The sequence below is a fragment of the Homalodisca vitripennis genome, chromosome 2, assembly GCF_021130785.1.
Source record: "Homalodisca vitripennis isolate AUS2020 chromosome 2, UT_GWSS_2.1, whole genome shotgun sequence".
Lineage (NCBI taxonomy): Eukaryota > Metazoa > Arthropoda > Insecta > Hemiptera > Cicadellidae > Homalodisca > Homalodisca vitripennis.
This window is the reverse complement of record NC_060208.1, coordinates 81,315,017-81,342,591: the sequence shown is the minus strand read 5'-3', so window position 1 is coordinate 81,342,591 and position 27,575 is coordinate 81,315,017. Positions and strand designations below refer to the sequence as shown.

Genomic DNA, 27,575 nt, shown 5'->3' with positions numbered 1-27,575 from the left:
GTGGTTTCCTCTTGTCAAAATAATGAAAAAAGTTCATATAAAAATAAGTCAGGAAATGCTTTGTTAACTAGCTACAGCCAGCGAAAGATTTCGCCCGATTTTCTATGAATGCTTGTAAATCAAGCGAAACTAATTGTTTATGGCGTAAAGATTGTTGATGTATTGGATTTTATGCACAATGAACTGAACAATTTTGAATTAAATACGTTCCAGACCTGTTAGGCCACCCATTTCTGAGATATCAAACAAAATATGCAAAATTCGGTCTCAATCATGCTTTGTTTAGATTTGAAGTACACTAACTTCGTTAAATGGTTAATATACACACAAACTTTTTAACCAAAACTTTTAGAGAATTTAATTCCGAAGATAATAATGTAAAATAGGGTAATAATAAACTAACACTTTCCATATCTTATAGAAAAATGACATAGTTAATATTTCTCCCATACCAAAATATTACAAAGAGGGAACGAAAAAGTTTAAACTCTTTATTCATTGATGTATTTCCTCTCCCAGTAGGCATTCTCTCACTCATTTTAAAAGAATTCTTTCTGCTGCATCAAGTTGACTCTTTCCGTGAGACTCCAAAAATAATTAAACTGAAAACGTTTTATAAATCGTGATTTCTTGTAACAATAACCAGTATCTGCATTCAGTGGTATCATAGAACTACAAGTGCAAAATAAGTAGATTAGGATAGATGATCAATAAGAACTTATTAACTTAGCAACTTGTGCTACTGTGCAAAACACAGCGCTATGTTTAAGAATATGTGTATGTAATTAGAAATAAACACCAGTTACATGTTGATATTGCATTTCTTCTTTTATTTTATAAAAATATTTTTAGGTAATATAAGAGATGTGATTTCGGTGTTTTCAAAGTTTCTGAGTATAGTACTCGGACATGACTTCAGAGAACCATGCTGGATCCTGGTTGCTAGCAGAGAGGGGACGTCCCCTGGAGCTGTGATAATGCCACTCACTCACTCCACGCCCTCTCACACCGTCTACTCTGTAGGTAACAAACCGCTCCACCATCCGAGCTTCCCACCGCCACCCCACATAGTGGACAGATTCCCGCTCCACCGCCACCTGAACACAGAATACTCGTTCACCTGCAAACAAGAAGTTTGATACACAGTCTATTGTCACACCACTTTCCTTAACTAAATTATTGTCACAGCCCAAAATCTCTAATATTGACTGAGAGGATCCCTGGGAATGACTGAGCTTATACCCTGGCCAACTGGGGCTCACCGTCAATAATGTGCTCATCCTCAACCATTCTGCGGTATTCCAAGGTGTGAATCCTTTGGGGCTGTCTCGAAATAGGTTCGCGTTGAACATGAGAGAAGGTGGAGGTTGTATCCGGGTATGAGAATGAGCAGAAAGGTACCCTACTACAGTCGCCTTCCTCCAGGGTGGCATTTGACCTCCTATCACTAAGTAGATTGATGACTTCTCGGGTTATAGGTCCGAATGTGTGTTGAGCAGGATGAAACTGCTGAACACCTGCTCTTTGATTGTCCTTCAATATTACAAAACCAAACATCCAACCAGATGAGTTCAACAGTTTTTGTAAAACCTCAGTGGAAGAAATCAGTTCTAAAATGAATGCTTCTCCCAGTTCAGCAGTGAGGTGTCTTGGATCATGCACTACAATGAAGTCATTTTTTAATTTTACTTTTTGTACAGTGTCTTTGAATGAGGTGTATAATATAATTATATCTCTTAAAAGTTCAGCAACGAGAGATGTTTATGGTATGTCCAGTGATCTTTTAAAAGAAGTTGTTTTGGAAATATTGGAGCCTCTAACATATTGTATAAATCGTAATATTATAGAAGGGACATTTCCTGATTTTTTAAAGTTAAGTAGAGTGGTGCCCATTTTCAAAAAAGGGGATCCTAAAAAACCAAGTAGTTATTGTCCGATCTCATGTATACCAGTGTTGGCTAAAATTTATGAGAAAGTGCTCAAGATTCAGATCTGTCACTATTTTGAATCCCATAATCTATTTAGTGACAGTCAATTTGGCTACCGCACTGGAAGATCAACTGTACAGGCCATAGATACTCTTGTGGAACAAATTTTATTAACTTTAGAAGGCGGTTGTGCAGCTCAGGTCACTTTATGTGATCTTAGCAAAGCCTTTGGTACTGTGCAGCATGATGTATTGTTGGCAAAATTTAAATTTTATGGTTTTCATGGTGCAAACCTAGCTGTCTTGGAATCTTATCTCAAAGATCGTAAACAATTAATTGAGATAGGAGGAAAGAGATCCAAGATTGTTGAAATAAATATTGGAGTCCCTCAAGGGTCAGTTTTGGGGCCATTACTATTCTTAATTTTAATAAATGACTTAAGTTTCAATCTGTTAAACTTTACCACAATTTATGCTGATGATACCTCTTTCCTTAATGTACATAAAAATATGGAACAGCTTAATTTGTTGTCTGAGGGCACTTTGTTAGAGGCAACCTCTTGGTTTGAAATCAATGGCCTTCGATTGAACAAAGATAAAACTCAAAAATTACTTGTTTCTCTAAGATCTGTAAATATAAAACATGATGTTAATAATCTAGTTATCTTGTTAGGAATAAATATTGATTCTAAACTTTCATGGAAATGTCACATTGATAGTGTTTGTAAAAAATTGTCTAGAGTAATATTTTTACTTGCTAATTTAAGGAATCATGTAACTACCAGTAATGTACAAACGGCCTACTACTCATTTTTTGAGAGTATTATAAGGTATGGTTTAGTGGTATGGGGGAATGGGGTAGGCATAGAGAAGATTTTAATCCTCCAGAAAAAAGCAGTAAGAATATTAACTGGCTCTAAGCCATTAACTCATTGTAGACCACTTTTTGTAAAAACCAGTATTTTAACCATTGTAAATTTGTATATATTTGACGTTTTTTACTTTTAGTTAAGAAAGATTTTAACAAATACCTTTTAAGAAACATGACGCATTACCATGATACCAGAAATAGTAATAAGCTTGAATTACCAAGGTATAGGTTAACTAGAACCATGAATTACCATAAGTATCAAGGCTTAAAAATGTACAATAGTCTACCTGCTGCATGGCAAAATCTAGCAGAGAAAAAGTTTTCAGTAGTGTTACATGACTGGCTATCTAGAAATCCATTCTATAAATTAGACGAATATTATAAAGCCATAAAAGATATGATATGAAGTTGTAGCCTATTAAGTAGTAAGAAGTTGTAAAAGTTGTACAACATTTCATCTGAATATTAGTACTTTGTCAGTGACTTGTTTATGTTAAGAGTATAATTTTGAGGGGAATGTATTTCTAAGATCACCAGTGCTTCCCTTTTCGTGCATGAAGTGAACAATAAACTCATTTTTATACTATACAGAAATTTACTTGACTTCACTTACCTGCTTTAAAACGGAAGGCGTAGTCTTTAGGTGGATTGCCACACTCTCCATGCTGGTACAATTTAAAGTCGCACCATTCCAGAGTACACATCTCTCCACTTGGCATGTATACATAGCCTGTCTGCAAACTGAACTATGCTTATTAAGTAGTGTTCTCAATAATTTAATGAAATAAAAAATAGGTACTATTATACAAATTAATATTTAACAATATTAAAATAGAATGCTGTTTCTATTTATAGAGATATTGATGGTTATAAATTTTATTATATTTATAATATTGCTAAAACTTTCGTACTATATATAATATAATGCCTGTGATATAACATGTTTGTAAAACAATTTTTTAAATAAGGCAAATTGTTCTTGTATTTATATTAAAATAAGGGAATATATTCCAATTCTATGTTAGTGAAATTTGTGTTGATGTTACTTATACAGTCCCTACATAGCAAATAAGGAATTAATGTAAAAAACAGAGAAAACAAATAAATAACACTAGCATTTGATTCTTTTTTTTACATATTTAAGACCAGTTTGAAGAAATTCTAACTGTACATATTAAGTTTATGTTGTATTTTTGTGTAACAGAGTGTTTAAATTTTAATATTAATTGTTATTCTTTAAGAGTTATTTAAGTTATTGTATAAGGTAATAATACAGTTTTAATATGCTAAATTTTGTAGCAAATAAAAGAATAACATGGGTATATAGGAAAATAAAAAATTTAAGTAGCAGAGTGGTTATTTCTGTGAATCCACCTGAAAGCAGTGGCTCATTAAACCTTTTTTAGTAAAGCGAACACCATAAATTTGATTTTCAAGAAGGGCAGAAAGCTTACTACATCAAGAAAACGCTGTCTAGTTGAGACCCATGACACAAGAAGAGCAAACACAGTAACATGTAGTAATTGGTCCTATACTTCACCAAATTTGCCACGTATTTATATAATTTTATCTTTTTTTCTGAAGTTTCATTTTTGTGGAAGATACCACAAGTTCACTTAATTCTGTATAAGCTGTCTTAATCCCATTAGTAGAGTAAACAGTCCTTGAAATCTTTCTTGGGTCCTTGTTGAAAGAGTTTAATTATTAATTGAATTTAGTGTTGAGAAATTGTGCTTATCACTAGCAACAGGCACAAGTAAAAGTCAACAAGATTCATAAGAGCCAGTGTTTACGCTGACATAACACCGGTGACCAAAGAATAAAGACACTACATAATGTTTGGTCATGATTAAAGTCGTGTTTCAAAGCAATACAAGTTCGTTTGATCAAACTTTTTTGTTTGGTAAAAGTACAGAGTTTTACAAATTTCGTAATTTTTCCCCTTTTTTGATAAATTACAGAAATGTTTGAGATTATTTCTTAATACCCTATAAAAGTATAAAAAAAAATAAAAAGCATTTGTTTGTGTATTAACTGTATCTATAAAATGAAACATCTCCCAATATTCTATCACTAAAAGTAAGGTCATGATTGTATTGCAAGTTAACTTGGGGCTAAAATCAAGATGGTCACAGCATATAGGTGAATCGTAAACTGTCTAAAGATCTAAGGGTTTTGTTAAACCTCCTAATCCATATGTCTCATGAACTGTGCATGGACTCCTAACCTGATAGTGCATGGACAACAACTATCAATAAATTTAAAATTGTTCTTAAGAATTGGCTTAAGATAACTCCCTTATACACTGTTGATGAATTCTTTGCCTGTGATACAAGTACCTTAATATTTTAACTGTAAACTTTGTTATTTTTAAATTTCTTTTATTATCTGTTTGTAACTTTGCTTTGTTATTTATTAGTATTGTTTAAAGTGATCATTTTCGTTGTTTAAATTTTAAGTTTAACGTTGAAGCTTTCTAGTCACACTGATGGTACTAAGTTGTTTCATCTTCCTCTTTTGTGCATTTTTATTTAATAAATTATGTATTTTATTTGATAAAAGTTTAATTTCTACCACTAGATTAATATTTTTCTTCAGACCACAAATTTGTTAAGAATTTAAAGGAAAACATTTTAGTGTAATCTAGTTTATATTAGTATTATAGTACATGCTTACTATGTTTATGACTATGTCTATTATACAATTTTGTATTTAATGACAAATAAAGCTTCTTGACTCTTGACTCTTCTTGACTGTGTTCTAAGTACATCTATCATAGTCATAGTGTTAAAAAGTCTAACCAATAGTTCTTTTTTTTTGTCCTGAGGGAAAAGGACGGTCTGTCCCCACACTTAGTCCTAAAAGGACCTTTTAGCCTCCCTTACTTAAATATGTGTCCTCAAAGTCCGAGGCTTTTGCAGAAGCCTATCAGATTTGAGGGCTCCTGTTCTCTGATATCCTTGGGGCTGAGGAGATATGCTCCCAGGAATCTTTTCCGAGTTTCTAAGATGGCAGGACAAATCACCAATAGTTCTTACACAGAGCAAGTAGAAGGCTGACAGATGGCACCCACAGCTGCTCTTGTCCCGTCCTCCAGGAACAGCATGTGGAACACGTAGCGGTGCATCAGGTTCCAGTCCCTCTCTCTACCTATAATGAGAGACGTATTACAAGAAATTTTTTAATAATAATGGATGCTTTCATTTTTGTTAATGATTTATTTGTCTACATACATTTTTTTTACCTTCAAAATAGTCTCCTTCAAATAATAGTACACTTGTGCCAGCACTTCTTCCAATCCTAAAACACTTCCCGAACTCGATCTTTAGGTTAGCCTTTAGGTTTTTCATCAATGCACTTTTAATGTCTTCTATGCTAATAAAACATTTTATGGCTTTAAAATTCTCTTTATTTTTAGAAATAAAAAAAAATCACACTGAGCCATTTCTAGAAATAATGAGAGGTCGAAGCAACATTGCAGTACTGTTTTTGGCTGCAAAAGCCATGAATTGTTTTGTCACAAATCCTTTTTTTCATATTGCTTTACGGAAATAGTGTTGAACTTGCAGGTAGTGCTTTTTATTTACCATTTAATCTTGTGGCAAGGATTCATGATGCACTATGTCATTAAAATCGAAAGAACACGGTGAACACTTCCCACACGACTGCACTTTAGTCTTAACAATCCAGAATGCCTCAACTAAGATGATTGAGTCTTAGTTTCTACGTCATATCCATAAGGCTATGTTTCATCACCTGTTATAACACATTTTAGTAATTCTGTATCATTGTTAACTACATTTAGTGATTCCTGAGCAACTTCCATTCACTGCTGTTTTTGTTCAAAATTCAATAATTTCTTAACAAATTTTGTTTCATATCCAAAACATTAGAAAATGTTTCATCGCATGAGCCAATTGATATGCCAAGATCCAGACCCATACTCAGACCAGTTTTTTTTTTGCATGATTTTACCAGAATCCGGGCCCTCAGGGGACTCGGGCCGGGCCTTGCCACACTTTTATTTCAAGGGACCATGTCGGTGGACAGCGAGGTGGCAAGACATTACAGAGACAACTCGAATATCTTTTCCAGGATCCACCAAAGCCGAGTATGGCCCTGCCAACATCATCAATGACTTCTCTAATTATAATACAGCAATCATTCGTAATCATTTCTTCCACTTTTTCACGTTGTTGATGTGCTGGGGCGTCCAGAGCATCCATCATCTTCAATGTCATCATGGCCATCTTTGAAACATTTATACCACTCGTAAACCCTTTTATTACTCATAGCAGACTCACCATAGGCCTTGTTAACATTTTTCACATAAAATTAGATACAAATTCTTTGATTCTTTTTTCCTAACAAACGCAAATTGCTGAGTTTTAAAATACCTGTAACGTTAGCAGCTGCCACTAAAAAAGTAAACCATGAATACAGTTTGAAATTTTATTATACTTCAGAAGCATAAATACCGACATAATAAAAAAATCTTGTCAATCGGACTCTCCAAATCCCGAAACTTAAATATTCCTGTTACTTTTTGAATACACCACTTATTCTTACTCATACTCCAGGAACAAGTAGAAAACTATGTACCTGTGATTATATATACTTATAAAATCAATTATTTTCATATCAAAGAGGTTATTTACTACATAGATATTCTTTGTGTTTGATACAGTAAAGTAATCTGGATTTTCAAAAGGAGAGATTTACATAAAGTTGTAGATGGACAATAGAATTTAACTGGCTCACAAACTGCTGGTGCTGTGTGGATTGATGTTTTTATATACAATTATGTTTTGATGCCACTGTATGAGACCTAATGGGCTATGTCACAGGTTTCTTTAGAGCGAGCTACATTTGAAGCATTCAGTACTTATCTAAACCATTTATAATTTGAAGATTTGTTTTGTCTTAATCCAAGAAAACTGCCTATTTAGCTTTGCATGTTTATGAGCTGTGGGTCAAATGTGCTTTGTTGTTACAACAAACAACAAGCTGTTGCTTGTTGGTCCTTTATTATGAAATCAACTGAGTTCATGACTTTACATTCTTTTGCATGGGGTTTTTTCTGAGATAGTTGTTGATCTTTTCCATTTGACCAATATGAGCTTACAGTTCCTGAACCCGTGGTTGACATAGTTTTTATCCTTTTGCTTTTCCAGCACCTAGTGTAGTTACTAGACCAAGAGGCAATTTTAATTATATAATCACACATTTTAGTTTTTTTGAAATCAACAAAGAAATTTCCCCTAATAAAGAAATTGATTGTCACCCATGGTGGTTATCGTGGAGGTTGAAATAGGAGGGTGTCTCAAAGGCTAAAAATATGAAGCAATAGTGTTTTATCAGGTCATATTTTTGTAAGCTTGACACACTTCAGACCCTGAAAAAAATATTACAGTACCTTAGAAAAAAGTATTGTTTCATATTTTTAACTATTTTGATACCCTCCCATTATGACCTCTGCCAAAACTAGCATGGCAGAAATCAATTTTTTCCTTACTGAAAATCCTTTTAACAATTTAGGAAGAAAAAACCAACTAGTATGCATGTACAGGCTCTCATCTTCTAGACTACACACTTTGCAGACTTGACAACCTAGCTCTCTTTTTATAATCAATCATAATCTTTTAGATTTGTATTACATACACAGTGCTTTAGACAGACAATCTGCTTTTCATAGTCGTTATTACCACTAACTTGCTTTGTTGTCTATATCTATATCCATCAACTTTACCCTATAAACATTTTCATCTGTCAGTAATTACTTAGAATAATAATTTCAATATTTTGCTTTGTTGATTGTGGTTTATTCTCCAAAAACAGCTGAAATTGATGATCCTACACTGTGGTCTTCAATGAATTCTGTTACTATCCTTTAGGCTAAATGAACTTATTTTACCACACACATGTACATTTTCAATGTTAGCTTTTCCATCTACACAATGTCACAAAATGTAAATACGATCAACGATGTCAATTCAGAGCAGATTATATAAGATACAACCTACTGAATAACATGGAACAATTAACCCTGTTGTGACAGCCTGACCGGTACAATGGCGTAGCAGTGTCTTCGTGTAATAATATTTATTGTATAGGTGGGAATATAAAAGCAGGAGATATCTACAGTGTTGTCATAACCAGACATCCCCTTCTCTAGCCACCCCACATCCCTTCTCTATATTCTCCCTTCTCTATACTATAATAAACATTTACATTAACATTAACAGATTTATTAAGTCTGCAGCTCAATAACAGGCTGGTAAAACAATGGATAATAGTATGTGATACCAAATAGAAATATTTATGTTATCAATTTAAACCTAATATTGCTATTTATATATCTTTAAATATAATTTGTTTACTAAATAAATAACAGTGAAGATATCAGAAAAGTGAAATGTTATGAATCGCCGTTTCATTTGAGAAAATATTATAAGTACACAAGGAAAAACTTTTAAATCTTTAAAACAACAAGGTGTAATACTGAAAACAATAAATTTTGAATTTTACAACATGAGATGAAGGTGATAATTAAAGGAGGAAACTGTTTGGTGTTTCCCTGCTGCAAAACTATTAACAAGAAAATATAAAACCTGTATCCAGGAAATTAAAATCTGTACATATTGGATTAGTTACATTTGTTGTTTGTTTTAGTTGATTTTGTTATTATAGTTTAGTTTCATATCTCTCGTCAAATTGTAAATATAATTTTGTTTAACATTTCATTTAAATTTAAAATTATTATAATATTGATATTATACAATCAATAATTATTTTTATTTTCTCACTATTAACAATCAATTGTTGTGCTGGCCTCTTATGAAACTGCAACCTTCATTACATTTAACTTTATGTTCATATATATTTTCAGATATATATGTACAGTTCATGTACATATACTGTACATATATATATATATATATATATACTAGCTGTTTCCCGCGGCTTCGCACGCTTTTCGTAAGTTTTGCCCGCGTATGAGCATTTCTGGTTGAAGTAAATTATATTTCCAACCCCGATGTAGATTTTACCTTGATGTCACGATCAAGAAAATATGTCAAAAATGTATTGTACATGCATAATGTATTTTATTACAAAGTGGTCTACCACTCAAACCTTTAAGTTCAACCAAAAATTTAGTTTAGACAATTATACATCATAACTTAGCGCCTTCAAATAGTGTTTCACTGTTTAATATACGTATCTATCTCGTAATTGCAGGTTATAATGTGCAAGCGCTTTGAAAACTTTTCTTCATTTTATTCGTTTATATTCACGACATAAGCGAATAATTCAGATAATAACTATCCTATCTTCTAAGTTAGACTAAATTACGGATACATGTGAAATTTGATTGAAATTGGTTCAGTCGTTTTGGAGTTTATTGGCAACATACATCGTGACTCAAGATTTTTATATATATAAGATATATATATATATATATATATATATAAACTGTATATATATATATATATATATAAAATTTCCCGTTCTGATGAAAATAAGCACTGAATACAAAGTATTGATGATCTAAAAAGAAATAAGATTAATGATTTAAAAATTCCTTTTCAAATAGAACTTTTAAATTTCCATTTCAAATTGAACACACATTGCTTTTGGAACTTTAATTTGTTAACTTTGTTTATTATAAATTAAATTTTAGTTGTTCATCTAAATTCATTTTTTTAGTAGATCAATATTATTGGTAGCCTAACACTACCATAGTTAACTCCTTTAAATTAGAAAAAATTTGAACTTTAGAAATTAAAAAAAAGTAAGAAGTGTCTAAAATTTATAAAATTTGTCCAAGGTGTCAAAACATTTGTGCATTAAAACAGATAGAGAGGATTAAAATGCATTTTAATGAAACAGTATTACTATATGAGTGTGTACTCGTTTATCTTTAAGATTTCCCATGGTAATCATCAACTTTACGCACCAAAACTGTGGTCACGAAAGGCAGCCATGTTACTCAACTTGTAGGTCTCGGTTTCAACTGCCAAGGTTGCTTCCATCTGTCCCATCTGCTCATAGTGACTCTGGTGAGCTCTGTACACAATCAGCAGTACCGTAACATAGTCTGTTTATAGTTGTCAGTAGTTTTGTGAGATAAGTATGGCTAATCATCTTTGTCCTGTATAGGAGATTATAACGCAACTCAATATATGAAGTATATCTTCAATGAGAGGAGGGTAGGAAAAACTTGAGGGTGTCAAACTATGAACTGTGTCTGATGTTTCATCATAAATATTTAGCAAGTAATTAGTTATAAAACAATAAACCATATGACTAAATATCATAACAAAGCAATATGTTTGTATCATTTTATATCAAAAACAAAAGTTTAACAATGTTAAAATTTTTTTATAAATAAAATAATACAAACTGATAATATAACTGTTTATGTACTATTGTTTTTTCGGCATGCAGCAATGTATGGTAAAGATGTAAAGTAATATATTTGGCAGTTATAATCATTCTGTGAAGTATCGCTCATTCCAGTTAATAATAAACAACACTTTTAAAAATACAACTCTAACTTACTAATATTATTCTGGAGAAGTAAAAGCTAGACAATTAAAATGCATCTAAAATATATCAATTGACTCATAAAATATATGGTCATCTTCCATGATAAATAGTTGAAAAGTCCAAGAAAAGATTAATTTTTGAAGAGAATGCAACATTTTAATCCAAAAACCTATTACAACTAACATTTTATTAATTTTACAACATTTTAACACTACAAAAAGGACTTAGATAATTATCATCAACCAATGGGATTCCAAAGATCCAATCTAAAATCAAGTATCCTACCAGAGAGCAAGGAAAGATCTGCCATTCCATCATTCCATATCGCTTTAAATGTCTGTAGAAGTAAGTTCCATAAATTTAAATAAATAAGTCTATTAGTCATATGGATTTTTACAATCATTGACAATGTCATAATACTGCCATTAGGTGAAGTCAGAAGCAAAACAAATTAAACAAAAAAAAATAACTTAATCAACTATTTACAATGAAATTTTATGATTTTATGAGGCAAACAACATAAATTGTGATTCTCAAGCACTGGCGGAATTTAAAAACAAGAATTTTGAAAACTTTTAGTTGAATTATCTTTCTGTTTATCTGCAAGTTGCTTTGGAAGTTGCAAAATTATTAATGCAATTTTCATCCCCATACTCTGTCTGGATTTTTATCATTGGCTTATCTAAAGCCAAAATTTCGAGCAAAACTGGACTTCAAAAGTTACCTGTGATGTACTTTGTCACACTTACAACCAGGTATTTAAAAAAATTGTAAAATAAAACAGGGCCAATCTTCTCATTAATATATAGTATATTAATGAACTATGAGATATAGTAGCATAATTAACTACCTTTTGTAAATTTCATAAAAATATATTTGTTTAGTTCTTTGTTTCATCAATTTATTAAATAGACAGTATTACTAGCGGCAATAAGTGTAGGCTGTGCAATAAACAAAGTATTTGAGATAATATTGAACATTTTGTTAAAAGTGTATCAAATATTTCATTATAAAACTTGCAAGTCTAACCTCAAATTGAAATTTTACTACTTGTGTTGGCTACATAAGGTGATTGATGGTATAGGAGAGGCATGACCAAATGTCAGTGTACTAAGCCTGGTACGAAGCCTGAAAAATTGAGAACCCCAGATCTACAGTATTGTCCAATTCTGGTGCTTTTTTTCATCAATTGTGAAAGTTTTCTACAGAAAGAAAGGTCATAGTTGGAAAGATTGCATTAAGAGTGTTCTTTTTTAAATTAATGTTTTCTGTACGGCCAACAGTCGTGTGGCAGAGGATACACAATCCCTTTTCCCTTTGCAATTTAAGTTTCTTCAATCACTTCACTGCCAGAGTAACCCTGTAAATGACATGTCAACACCTTCACATCAGCTCTGTACTGAGTGTTCTGGACTAGGTTAGGGAGTAGGGGCCGCCTCCTATCGAGATCCATGACATCCATTAGGAAGAATTAGGGCACTACATCTCAAGTCATCCCGGAAGAAGGGAGGCCAGCTGTGAACCAGCCTCTCCAGTCAAAGTAGGCAGGGGGTGGCACACCCTTGTTGAGGTTAACAAGAGCCTCTGAGGTAAGGGAACAAACCCCACCAACTCCAACAGCCATCCTCCACAGTAGACTAGACCTATCGAATTGCCCATGAACCCCAGAATCTCAACATTTGCGGTTAGTGATCTGCTGCTACTGGACATTCATAAGGTTGCCCAGATTGAAGTGGCACATCGGTTTTTGCTGTGCCCAGTGGTGGGTTCAACTGGTAGGTATAAACCAGCCAGAAGTGATCCCTGCTGGGTAAATTGTTTGCAGTTAGTTCGCGATGTTCACTTGATTTAAGGGTCGGACAACTCAGGAGAAAGTTATAATTTCAAAATCTTCTGTCGCCTATCATGGTCGCCAAAAAAAAATAAAAAGGAAAACAAGCTGAAGAAAACAAATTTCAAGTTTACCAAAGAAGATTCATTTGCACCTCAGATATAAGCGTCCGGGTACGGTGTATCCTGATTCCTCGAAATGGTCTCCAACACCAAATTAGGAATGGAGAAGGTAGGTAGGAACATTATTAGAAGTTAATAGTGACTTTTACCCTCTTAATATTAGGTCAGATAACGACATTTTGATGCGTCACAACGCGTATAATTACGCTTAAAAACGCTTACAATACAGTTTAATAATTAACAATACATGTAGTTAATTAAACTGCATGCTCTATCATCTTCACTTCAGCTCTATACTGAGCGATCTTGAGTACGCTCAATCTGATTCTGTGCTGTAAGTCATCTGTCACTGTTAATGCTCCAGCACCCCTTTTCATTAACTGTTAGATAAACATCCTCTTCTGAACAAAGGCCTTTTAGCCATAGCTAAATAAAATAATTGGTTTATCTCTCAGTTTATAAGATAACAATTTGTTTTTTTTTAAGTGTAATTAATGAGTCAAACCTATGTTATTTTAGTGTCATTTTTATTGCAAATGGTTTCTGTTATTACTAATTCTTGACTCTTTGCACTTTACTAATTGATTCTTTACTTGTAATGAACCTTATACTATATTGCAACTTGGTCCCATTGGTTTTATAATTAGTATAATGGTAATATATTATATTGATAATTTTCTTACTTTTTAAGCATCCTGAAATAGCTTGGAGTCCAGGATTCATTAGCAATAGCAGATGCTACTAGATGTGGATTCAAATCGGTGTCAAAATTGAAAATTGGCATATTTGAAGTCCAAACACCGTTAAACATTACTCTGTATTGTTTAGTAGGATTGATATGAAGCCTGAAAATGCAAGAAATAAGTCATAGTACATTTGCTACTTTGCAATTTTTTCAAAACTTTGTGTTATATTTCACCTCAATTTCCAAGTGGATTTGTTGAATCAAGACTTTAGTTTTGTATAGTAACTTCTATGTGGCATATCTGATTTATTTACTGATTTTATTACATTTGACCATTCTACTAGTAAAAATTTAAGTATTTTAGTAAAATTGGATACATGATTAAAAAAACAAACCACATTTCTCCAGAGTAGGATAGTTTCCATTTTTTCATCGGTTCTAGAGGCTGTGCCAAGATTCCTTCAGCTCCAAAAGTGTCATCTTTGGCATCAAACAGTACAGTGTCAGGTATTTTATGACTACACAATAGACCTAGTCCAGGTACCTGTAAATATAACAAGTGGAAGTAGTGACTAAAGGAAGGGAACCACAGTAAGAATTGACAGAAACATTTTCAGTAATATTAAAAAATTAAGGTAGTGATGTCATTCATAATTACTACTGTCCAGAAAATTGTTGAGTTTGGTGGTTCACTAATAGTGAAAACTTGAAAGTACTAGAATAATAGAATTGAAAAAATTTGAGAGTGATTTATTGTAGTAGAACATTTTATTGAGGAGGCCTAACATTTGCTTGAATATGCCTATATACTGAATAACTATTCTGAGTTTATGTAACAAACAGGATAACCAGAATATTGTCGCCCAGTTCAACTATGTAAATGTTTAAAGATAGCAACTGTTTATGTTGGTGAAACATTTGTAAGTCATCTATAACAAAGCAAAATCATTAAAATTCTAATTATCCTACTTCTGGTATAACTTGTTTGTGCTATTCATGTATTTAAAACAGTGGATCAAAAGTGTGATAATTCATTAATAATGTGTCATAAGAATAAAATTGAACTTGTGTGTAATTCACATAACATTTTCAAAAGTAGGAGGTAAGATTTATGTGCTGAAAAACAATGATCCTTTTGTGATAAAAAAACATTATCTGTTTAGATTTATTAAGGTTTAGAATACTCATAGTTGAAAAATGGAGTTAAAATATATGGAATGACAAATTCCAAAGAAACATCCAGCAGCAACAAAATCCCTACTAAGAACCATCAAGAAGACAATATTAAATAATTTGAAAAAGAATAATATTTTTGTATTCAATAAATAGTATTAAAACACTATACATATGTAGATGTGGTTTTTGTTTTAAAAAGTGTATGTTCTTTCCATGATTTAACAAATCTAAGAAATTCAAATTTCTTAACAAAAAATATTAGGCTATAAGTAGCTATTAGAAGCTACAAAAACCCCTATACGAGGTCCAATCAAAAAGTATCCGACCTCGTCGTGTATCGCCGCTTCTGCTGCCAATAATGAGATAAGATTTGTTGCGACAATAGTTCCTACTATGATAAGGAAAGGTACAAAGTCTTATCTTGATCCCCCGACTAGTTCGCCGGAGACGGGTCAGTATGTACTGATAAGTCAAGTGCGCGTATCGGTTTTCTCTAACTGTGAAGATGACGGAAAAAGTGGAACAACGTTATTGCATTAAATTTTGCGTGAAACTCGGGGAAAAAACAAAGTGAGACCATTCGGAAAATTTAGCTAGCATTCGAAAATGAGGCAATGAGTGTTACGCAGATTAAAGAGTGGTATAACCGTTTAAAAAGTGGTCGAACCTCGGCAGAAAGTGACGCGCGTTCGGGCCGACCAAAAACAAGTCGAAACTCCGGAAATCATCGAGAAAGCAAAAGTTTTGATCTGTGAAAATCGTTGAATGACTGTGGAGGAAGTAAGTACTGAGTTAGATGTCAGTTTCGGATCAGCTGAAGCAATTTTAACGGATGACTTGGGATTGCGCCGGGTAGCCGCAAAATTTGTGCCAAAATTGCTGACAGACGAGCAGAAGCAACGGCGATTGGATGTTGCCGAGGACATACTGCAATGTTGTGAGGATGATGCGGACTTTTTGACATCGATAATAACTGGAGACGAAAGTTGGGTCTATGGATATGACCCTGAAACCAAATTTCAGTCATCACAATGGCAGTCTCCCCAGGATCCTCGGCCAAAAAAAGCAAGGCAAGTTCGAAGCAATGTCAAAGTGATGCTTACTGTTTTTTTTACCACCGTGGAGTTGTGCACCATGAATATGCCCCTGAGGGCCAAACTGTGAATGCACAGTACTATTTAAGTGTCCAACGTCGTCTCCGAGATGCGATTCGCCGCAAAAGACCTGACTTGTGGGCGTCTCAAAATTGGCGACTACACCACGACAATGCGCCAGCTCATTCTTCCCAGCTCATTCAAACTTTTTTGGCGAAACACGGCACTCCGCAAGTTCCTCAGCCTCCGTACTCTCCAGATATGGCTCCATGCGATTTTTGGCTCTTCCCCCACCTCAAAAAAACCATTGAAAGGCACCAGATTTGAAAGTTGAGAAGCAATTATGAAAAAAACGACGGCTGATCTCATGGCGATGCCGAAAAGTGATTTTCAAGACTGCTTCCAGAAGTGGAAACGTCGCTGGAATCGTTGTGTTACTTCTCAGGGTGCTTATTTTGAAGAAAATTAACGCCAGCTTTTTTCAGGTAACTTCAGTTTTACGTTGCACCAAAAGGTAGGATACTTTTTGATTGGACTTCGTATAAACACAATTTCCAAGAAAAATCCATTTAAAGAGGTAAAAATGTTATATTTTGGTGAAACATTTTAGCCCAATACATTAGAGTACATTGAGCCCCATAAATTTAAAAAATATTGGTACTTTTACTGAATAAACTGAATACATCAATACATCTGAGGATACATCATATGCAGACTGTGTCACTTCTGATTTAACTTCAACTGTTCAATCAAGCTAGTTAAAAAAAAAACCATTATTACTTTTATATAATATACATAATGTTAGATCTAAAAGATATATTCTAACCAGAAACTTACCACCACATAGAATAGACCATTGACAATGTTGTGTTTTCTGCGTTCACTGCCTGCTATGACATAAAAGCCATCTTGAGTTACTGCATGAAAAAATACTGCATCAAATGCCTAAAAAAGTGAAATTTTCATTAAATACTATGAGGAATATCTATTGTAATGTTATAGTGTTATTGTAGGACGGTATAGGTTTATACTGATGGCGAGAGAAAAAAAGAGACCTGGATTCTGGCCTATCTGAAAATTGCAGGCGCTACTACTAGTATGTTGCCGCGCCTTGTTTCGTAATTCCATTATTGTTTCACTGTTTTGATTGATTTGCGGCCTAATTGTTATGTTTTATAAGATAATTTAAATGTCGGTACTGTTTTGATCAATAAAAATTGAGCAAAATTTATGTTTGTAATAAATTCTAATAATTAGGCTCTACAGTGGTTGTAAACAAACAATAATTAAAGGAATGAATTGCTGAAATTAAAGATTTTTTTTTATTGTTAAGATAACAATTACTAATGTTCATATATGTATAATGTAAATTTAGTGCTTTTATGTATATAAAATTTAACATTTAAGATGAGTCACACTCTGCAGGAATGCCACATTACTGAAAACAAATAATTCCATTGCTAGGATAAACAATTCGCAGGTTGGCCGTGGGTCGAAGCGCCTGAAATTACCGCGCGGCAACACACTAGTACACAGCTGTGCGCCGGCACGGGCCAGGTCTCTTCTTTTCTCTCGCCACCAGTAGGTCCTAGTACTATATTACCTAATATCACAGTTCCGACTGCAAAATCTATGTGGTTGTAGTGGGTATTAAACTATCTGTAAAAGTGCATACATCATGGTACCATCTCCAGTTTATGTGTTATGAGTACCATGCACCCACACGCTTATATGCTTCTTAAACAGTTGGTAAACTATGCTCACTTCTTTCGCCAACTTTAAATTCCCTACCGTACTCCATTTAGAATCTGCATAAATTTCAGCTACAACTAGATTTGGCCTCCAGTGTCAGAAAGCTCTAGAGGCTGGGAGGTAATTTCCAGAGGACAGAATATCCCACAGTCTGGAAACTTTTAGAGAGTGGAACCTATATGACACCAGAAACTTCCAGATCTCATGAGGTTTTATGAGGACTAAATGATTATTGACAATACTCTTATTGATGATGTTTGATAACAACTAAAGAAACACAGATATACACTAAAAAGAAAATTCTCCATTTATTTGAGCATATTATATAACCTAAAGTATTCTTGAAAGTTGTAATTTATGGAAATAATCCAACACTTTACACTGAAGTAATCTAACTAAATTAACATTTGTAAATAAATCAAAGTTTGTTTTACACCAATTGAATTTTATTAATGTGTTAGTTGAACTACACAATGTTATTTGTTAGTCTAGCTTTGACTACACTTAAGCTAACAATATTTGTAAACATTTTGAATTAAAATAATCCATACTGAACTTTGAATAGCCTCATATATTTTTAACCTAGGTAACAAGTTTGTTAACTTTGTAAGTTTTAATACCAATAACTAAGACTGTTATTCCAAATTTCTTCCCACAAATATTGTTATCAAACATTAATTTCACAAAGGTGTTATATAAAACTGAAATCGAATGAGTTTAGACTTATAATGAGTTAAAAGCAAAGGTTGGGGTAATACAACTAGGAGAAACTAGAACAGTGTCTTTGTAACAAAATCTAATTCAACCTTGAAGCGTGTTACTAATTTCAGGAGTGGTCATTGACTTGGAACTTAATGTGACCACATTTTTTATTACTATTTGATGCTCCATAAAAGATCCCTAACTGATCACTAATACAACTGCACATTAACCCGTGAGAGGTCCTGTCCCATCCACATGCGTTGTTTGTCCTCTGTATAGCTGCCATCTAACATAGTGTGTTTGTGTTTGTCATATTTGTTTTTTTGCTTCTATATGCTAGTTTACACTTATTACACATATTGCATCTGTTTTTGGATAAGTTTATACTTATTTTTGTGTAAAGAAATAATAAAAATATTTTTTAATTTTCTTTAAAAATACTGCATTTTTAAAATGTATAAATATTATTTCTCATGTATATAACACATTTAAGTTTATTAAAATACAATAGGCAATAAATAAAGTTAGTTTTTTTACCAAACAAACATTGTTTATACCAATTATTATAAATCAAATATCAAATATTTGAAAATAAATAACAAATAAAAAACAGGTAATTTTTTCTGGTGCACAATAATTAGGGCACCAGTGCATGGTTTTCGCAATATGTTCCTTGCAAGTAGACCTTGAACACTAACGGTGTATATCTGTTTTTCCTGACGGCAGTAAAATATCTGGGTTTTCGTCCCTCTACAGCTTTAAACAAATTTATACATAATACTAAGTAAGAAACTTACACCTTAAGAAATATATAATAGGCATCTTGATAGAGTGAGACATTTTTTGTAAGACAGAAGTATTTGTATTCTTAAAACGTTTAATGCACAAAATTTTATGGTGTAATGTGCAAATAATTCGAGGAAAAAGATCAATTGCTACCTGATGGTGGTTCAGGAAGTTCCACGCCGGTAACTTCTGATGCTTGTTCTCAATAGAAGGAAGGGGTCTGAATTGAAGCTCAATGTCTCACCAGATCTCTTGCAAGTTTGATAATGAAAATTTTTCTTTGCATTGTGTCTCTTGTATTCAGGTTGTGGATGATTTGAGCATTCACTGTTGCCAGATGCAGGATACCGAAGAAAATCATCAAAGGCCATCTGTTGCTGATGCATTTAACAGAGTAGTCCTTTTTTTATATATACAACACTTATCCCTCCATTGGTCAAGTTGTAAAACAAAATAACCTCCAGTTTATTAGCCTCTGATTCAGGATCAATATAGTCATCATCATGAAATGTTGATAGCATAAGAATGTTTTTTTGCTTTTTTGGAACATAAGACACTAAAGTGGCTTGATTTGGCTCACAGCTAAAAGCGAACATGCTGCTACCTACTGATCTGCCTTTGACCACTTTGAATAGATCCAGAATTTCCATCTCATTTTTTTGTTATAGTCCATACTATTGTGGTTCTGTGATGAGTATGATTCATTAGCTAGGGTATCAGATGTGTAGTATTTGTCCATGTTTATATTACGTCCTGATTTGTCTATGGGCTCTATTAGTCTCATTACCACCCTACTCACTGAGTTGTCAAATGCTTAAGGCCCTGGGGGCTGTTTGCTTGGATACATTTCATGTTCAAGACATAAAATGTTCAAGAATCAGACATGGCATAACTTTTTATTCCATATTTATCTCTGGTTTATTGTTAAGATATTGTTGAAATCCACATCTCGCTCGGAAGGCCTCAAGCATATTATCTGTTGTCAAATACTTTCCTGGAGTGTAATGTTGCTTACAGCAAGTGACAAAACTTTCAAATAACTCCGTAACTGGTGCTGAATTGCCATAACAGTAGACAAGGTGCTTGACGAAATGGCAAGATCAGGGATGAAAAGAATTTTTTGTCAAATGAATTCAGAAACGTATTTGTTTACTTCAAATGTTTAAACCAAATGACATTCTAACTTGAATAAAGTGGTGTTTTTGAAATATTTGTTTATTCAGTATTAACTTTAAATGATTAAAAAGTTTCATACAGTAAATTTTAGCCTAAAAGTAGTGTTTAGCCATTATATGTTTTTCAACTTTCTAAGGGATCACACCCAGATCCTGGTGGTATAACACACTGATGCTACGCCCCCCCAGAAATAATTTATTCTAAAATCAATGAAGAATTGTAGACAAAACTGATTGATTTATATCTCACTGTGTATATATTATATGCATACCAGTGTTTCAACATATTATACATATCACATAATTCCTTAGTATTCCTATATACAGATTAGCTTTAATTTAAATGTAATTAAATGGGAAATCCATTAAATCAATCTTAAAATGGGTAATTACTATAAAACTAATTTTTAATCATTTTTTGATCGATGTAATCCTTAAGTTTTTAAAAAATCACCTAATCATTACTTTATTTCATCTTCAATAAATGAATTTTTTTAACTGAGATTTTAATTTTATTTATTTAACTTAAATGATTATCAAACAAGCAACTTTAGATTGTCGTGGTTTAGTATTTCAAAATAAAAATGGTACATCAGCTTTAAAACTAACTCAGCAATGCCAAGAAAACTAGAGAGTGCCACAAAACTAGGGATAGTTTACCAAACTATTGGTTATCCTTACAATGTTATGATAATATACTAAAGTAGTTATTTTCTGATATGCCATTACAAATTACCTTTGGAGAATCAGACAGTTCTTGAGCTTTATCCATCTCCTCAGCTGGTTTATTGAAGAATCCAAACCCAGCATTTTTCTTTGTTTGTCTCTTGAGAAAAAAAATTGAGGACATATTAAGCCAAGATCTTATACTTTTATAGTAACTTATACAAACTATTAATTCTCATAATCTATATATGTTCTGAATTAATAATGTATATTTCTGTCTGAGTGTGTATTGTGTAACAATAGTTTTATTTTCAATTTTCTCTCTGGTATTCAAAAGATTTCGCAAATAAAGTAACATTGTTTGGCTACATAATGTACGTGTGGTGGGATGGGTTGATTCGATGTGAATGTTGTGATTAGCTCCATTTCACCTTCCTCTTAGTGCTGCATCTGACATCTGACGTCACATTCCAGACTCCTTTCTTGACTCCTGGAATGTGGAGTCATGTCCGTCTGACAGAATAAAAAAAATTCTGTTACGAAGAAGCTCAAAACAAACTCTTTACACCGTTTCAATATCAGAGATGCCTAGACTACAGAATATATAGAAAAAAGACTTTGAATCAACCCCTTCCACAAATAACTACTTTATGTATAGAAAACTAGATTGCTCCAACATATTTGGAGATCATTTCTAAAACATTATAGTGCACTCAATTGTGTACCTGATGAGACAATGAGAATACCTCTTTACCTGGATTACCCTATATTTTATATTTTGTATTCTAGGTGTCTCTGATGTCAAAACAATATTAAGAGTTTGTTTTAATCTCCTTTGTCACTGACTGGTTTTGTATCTCATCAGATGAACATGACTTTAGATTGCAGAAGTCAAGTATGTGACAGTATCAGATTGCAGACACTGCACTAAGATGAATTTAAACTGGAGCTAAACACAACTTTCACATTATTTTTGTGTGTTTTTTACACTGTACTGTATTTACACTAAAAAGAAAAAAGAGAAATTAATTATACTAATATTTTAATAGTGAATACAATGATTCTTAAGTCTGGTAAATTTACAAAGTGAGTACATTGATCTATATAACAACTTTATAACAACCACAGATCCCCCTTATAAGTGGGAACACATAAGGAAAAATCCGATTCAAGCTAGACCATCTACAACCATCCTATTATACCACATTCAAGATATAGTGCCTGCAATTTAATGTTTTGGATATATAAAAGATACTATTTGTTATCAGCTTTGATAACTTTATTTTTTACAGATGTAAATTTTATTTTACTGTTTATTTCCTCTTTTGTTACAAACATTTTTACAGGTTTTTGAAATCAGTTTAGTTTTAATTACAAACGTCTATTATCAATAATATTACATGATAGTAAGGAGTTAAAACATCTTAGAAAGCAACGAAGAAATAAATAGGCTATCTATTAGCCACTTTTCTAAGTTAAAAGCCACTACCAGCTTGACTTTTGTCCCATAAGAACCAATGTTCGATTATAAGTAGTTTTTCCTCTGTTAAATTTGTTCCTATAATGTTGTGAGGTGTCTTTTGTTAACGTATGGTTGTTCCAAGTACCTTCAGGCGTTTGTATAGTATCAATGCTTTCAAAGAATTTATCATGTTAATGAGAAGAAGACTTCTCTCATATGACTAAATAAAAATAATACCATTGAAATTTATATAATACTGGTTCTGTAAGCAAAAATAAAGGAGACAATGGTTTCATAATATAACAGGGTTCTCACAGTATAAAATTAAACATTGTCTCAGTTCATCTGGTTCTTAAACAATTGTAATTAATATATGAGCAATAGATACTTATTGTCAATATATGTTGCTTACATAACTGGTAATTTTCTTTTACTTACCTTTCTCAGGTACAGTATAAATCTAAATATCCAATACTTGAAGAAGAAGAACTTGCCAGGTCTTCTGTAGATACCATAGATGGGTAGAGGATCTCTTCTGTGTAGAAAAAGAGCTAGAGACACTGAGAGCACAGTAACAGCTGTTGTCCACAACCACATTGCTCACAATGATGGTTATAAATAGCTTGTTTTCTTATCACTGGGATTATCTCTGTTTACCTTCTCACTTCTGATAATTGTTTGTTGATCACATTTTAAGCCATGATTCTAAATTAGTTAGTATCCAATTATAAAAGCTGACTTCCAATTAAAAAATGAACTATGATACAGTATTATGTTTCTTTACAATTTAATGTTCCCAAATCTTTATTAATTGTTTACTATTTATTTGGTATAAATTTTATTTATCTTATAACATTATAATTTATACTAAATGCCTACGCAAAATATTAATGTTTTGGAATCAGCAATGTTGTAAAAGCTTATTTAGACAGTCTTTTAATAAATTTAGCCTGCAATAATTATAGTAACTTCAAATATACCATCATTTACGAGTCTTATTAATAAGAGCAACTATTCCTTAACAAGTATCTTTCAGTATTAGGCAAATGACTGGGAGGCAGGTGATAAATATAAGTTTTTTTTATAGAATTTGATCCATAAGGACTGCGCTGCAGTATTGGCTTTATTCGCAGTCTTTTAATGTAAAACGTTCAATGACAAATTCTTCCCTTTATTACCCAAAGGCAGTTGGACCTAGACATACTTATACAGTCCCTGTCATCCCATTTTGATTGTTGGGATGTCTGAGTTCCAATATGGTTTCAATAAAACGTTTACACAAAATCAAAATTAAATATATTTACAATAATTTTTATGACTGCGTGATTTATATGCCACTTTTACTGTTGAGTGTTTTATATAAAACACCGTTGAGTGTTTTTTTTAAGGATAAGGATTTTTTTTTAAATAGTGCTTTACAGTAATAAAATGTTCCACTCTACTTACACCACAGTGTAAATATATGTCAGTTAATATATTTTTATTATATTATATATGTTCATGATGCTTCCAAAAGATTTCTTATTTACAATTGACCATTTTATACTCTTAAAAATGTTTTGTATTTTCATAACTTTTTTGTCATTGAAATAAGTTCAAGATATTTGAAAATTCTTAACAAATCCTTCTTATTTAACAAAAATAAAACTAAAAGTGAAATTCCAGAACAACCAAATATTTTATATTTTTGTAGAAAATCTTATGTTTTACAAAACTATATTATATATTTTTAAGTACAATTTTATCTATATTTTACTTACAACTATATTACTACTTACAACTATATTTTAAGTACAAATATAATTTGTAAGTACATCATATTTGAAATATTAATAAAAGTCTGAATATTATACTTTTTTGTAAAAACATATAACATTTTTTTAATGAATTATTTTGAAAGAGGAATTTTTGTTGCATATTATATAAATATTTGGACTTTATGTATTTTAGTTAAAAACTTTTACTTAGTGTGGTAGTTCATTTTGTGCTGTTCATTAAAAATACTGATTTTAAATACGAAATAAAAGACACTTATTTTTGAGTTTTCTTTGTAATGTACTGATGAAGAAAATATTAATTTTATAGTAATCTATACTTTACATGGATAATTAACGTTCCACATTAACATAATGATGTAGGCAATAAACAAAAAAGTGCCTTCCATAACAGGATTTTCAACTGCCAGACCCACGGTTCATAAAAGATGAGTAAATGTCCCTGAAATTTTCTAAAATACTTCAATCAGATCATAACTTTCAGCAAGAATAATGTGAAACATGCTTACAAAACTCCTCAATCAAGTCATAACCATTGATTATAACCTATTTAGTTTATGAATGAGTTATTAATGCTACAAAGTTAAATAGATATTCTTCAGTTTCACTTGATAATCACATTCGTGAAATTCACAAACAGCTGTTTTATAAGTGAAATCTGAGTGACAGTGAAAAACAAATAGTAAAATCAATCACAATAAAAATTAATGGATTCAGGGGTTAATCTCTAAACTAACAAACTGAATGTATCAAGGTTGTGATTGAAGATTACTGTTAGTAAAGAGGAGGACAACAGTAATCCAGATGTCTTAATTACTACATTACTAATTTACTTAAGGCAAATTTTCGGTGCCACAGTTAGTGAGAGCTTTATACAGAATTACAAGATAAAGTTTTAGACTGTCTCCAGACATACACTTAATATAAGTTCTAAAATCCAGAATCAAAACCTCGTATACTAGTGTGATAGTGGTGAAATGAAAAAAGACAGTCAATAAAATAAAACAACTATATTATGAATGACTTAATCATAAAGTCATATCTTAACAACATTAAAGTGGTGGTATGTACAGAATAGTGGACACAGCCTTATCACAATATGAGGTGGATGAGAGGGCAATCAGTCGACCTTAGGTCTTGCGTTGTTGTTGTTACCCCACTCCATTTCTGGCCTCATCTTCATGAAGGATTCAAAATTACCTGTAAAGGGAAATAATTCCAAATCAGTAAACCCTTATGTGACTACAATATGGAAAATTAACAAGTGTTTAAGATTAGGAGTGTGTCTCAATAAAATTTGCTTCAGAAAATTACTAGTCAAATACTATCATAATTAAAAATTCTCCTGAAAATGAAGCTAAAGCATGGTTTTCGTGAGGAAACCTTTTAGGTAACATAAGATTACCAGAGAACCTAAAAAATAATCTTTCAGTCAAGGCGCAATAAAGATAAACCTCCTGCAGTGAAGATAACATAATCATTATCATTTCTATCACTTTTTTATTAATACAAAGCTTATTTCATGTAAATTCAATCATACTATCAATAGAAATTGTAGTTAAAACATTTTTACAGTTTTTGTCTTGAATTATTTCATAGCATGTAGTAAAAAGTTAATTTACATAGATCCCAGAGTACAGAGCAAACTAGTAAGATGAACAACTGATAATGTATAGTCCTACATATATAAAAGGCAAAACCCTCGCTCATTCACTCACTAATCACTAATTCTCCAACTTCTTAATATAGGCCTAACACATTTGAAATTTGGCGCATGTATGCCTCATGACAAATAGAAAAACTAAAGTATTTTCATAAAGATGTTTATCCATAGAGGTTGAAATGGGATTGCAATCCTAGAGGAATTATATTTTGATTTTCAACTTCTCAATGTCTTAGGAAATTGAAATTTGACACACGTATTATGCTCTCTGTAGACAAAAAACTGTTATTAAAATCAATGACCCATAGAGGTTGAAATAAAGTTGCAATCCCAGGAAAATTTATATCTCGTTTTCCAGCTTTCCGAAGTCCTACAACAACGAAATTTGATATGATTTGATATGACATGTACCTCATGCTCTCAACAAAAAAATACAAGGTTTTCATGCAGATTAACCGCCTGTAGAGGTTGAAGTTAGAGGTTGAATTTAGGTAGAGATGCAACACCTTTAAGATGGGGTTGCAATGTATGTTTTTCAACTTACTGATGGCCTAGAAAAATGAAATTTCACACACACACACACACACACACACACACACACACACACACACACACACACACACACACACACACACACACACACACACACACACACACACACACACACACACACACACACACACACACACACACACACACACACACACACACATACACACACACACACACATGCCTTATCAGTTAAATACAAAAACAAAAGCAATTTTATGAAGATCAACCACCCATATGGGTTTCATCCTTTAGAAGAACTATAATTTTGTTTAATTTCCCGATTTCATAGATCGATGAGATTTGAAATTTACACCTTATGCTCTCAACAGACAAATTAAAGATTATTTATGGAGAACAATCTGTCATAAGTGTTGAAATAGGGTTGCAATTCCCAGAATAACTATGTTTCGTTTTTCAACTTCCCACTGTCCTAGAGAGGATAAATTTAACACACATGTATATTGTGCTCTCAATAGACTACTGGCACCAGCATAATATCTTACACAAATGGTTGAGGAACAAATTTTACCTAATTTAACTAATACTGTTGGTGTTAATGTGTTGAATGTCTATGATTACCCCTACCATTTCTCTCCAAAAACAATAACAGAAATTGAATTAGATGGAATTATCTTCTCTTTCAGTAACAAATTCTCATCTAGCTATGAAGACATTCCATTGTCTGTCATTAAGCATGCCCGTTCATTTTTACTAAAACTCTTAATGCATTTAATAGATTCATCTCTCATCATAGGTAATGTTCCTAATAGCTTAAAAATTGCTAGA

The 27,575-nt window shown here is 32.4% G+C and overlaps 2 protein-coding genes across 3 annotated transcripts in view; both read right to left on the bottom strand.

The window, feature by feature from the left end:
* Window positions 1-802: 802 nt before the first annotated feature.
* Window positions 803-23,422, bottom strand: LOC124354257. The gene is made up of 9 exons (XM_046804578.1): window positions 23,238-23,422; window positions 21,408-21,497; window positions 17,094-17,201; window positions 14,382-14,530; window positions 13,985-14,146; window positions 10,756-10,865; window positions 5,837-5,948; window positions 3,412-3,539; window positions 803-1,120 (listed from the first exon to the last, which is right to left on the bottom strand). The coding sequence occupies exons 1-9, from the start codon at window positions 23,394-23,396 to the stop codon at window positions 882-884; spliced, it is 1,257 nt and encodes a 418-aa protein (XP_046660534.1). The 5' UTR covers window positions 23,397-23,422; the 3' UTR covers window positions 803-881.
* A 2,147-nt stretch (window positions 23,423-25,569) lies between these two features.
* LOC124354256 (lysophosphatidylcholine acyltransferase) overlaps window positions 25,570-27,575 on the bottom strand; it is a 63,087-nt gene continuing 61,081 nt past the window's right edge. For both annotated transcript variants that reach the window (XM_046804576.1, XM_046804577.1), the window contains exon 8: window positions 25,570-25,774. In XM_046804576.1, coding sequence (XP_046660532.1) covers window positions 25,695-25,774 — 80 coding nt within the window. In that variant the 3' untranslated portion in view covers window positions 25,570-25,694. The remainder of the gene's footprint in view (window positions 25,775-27,575) is intronic.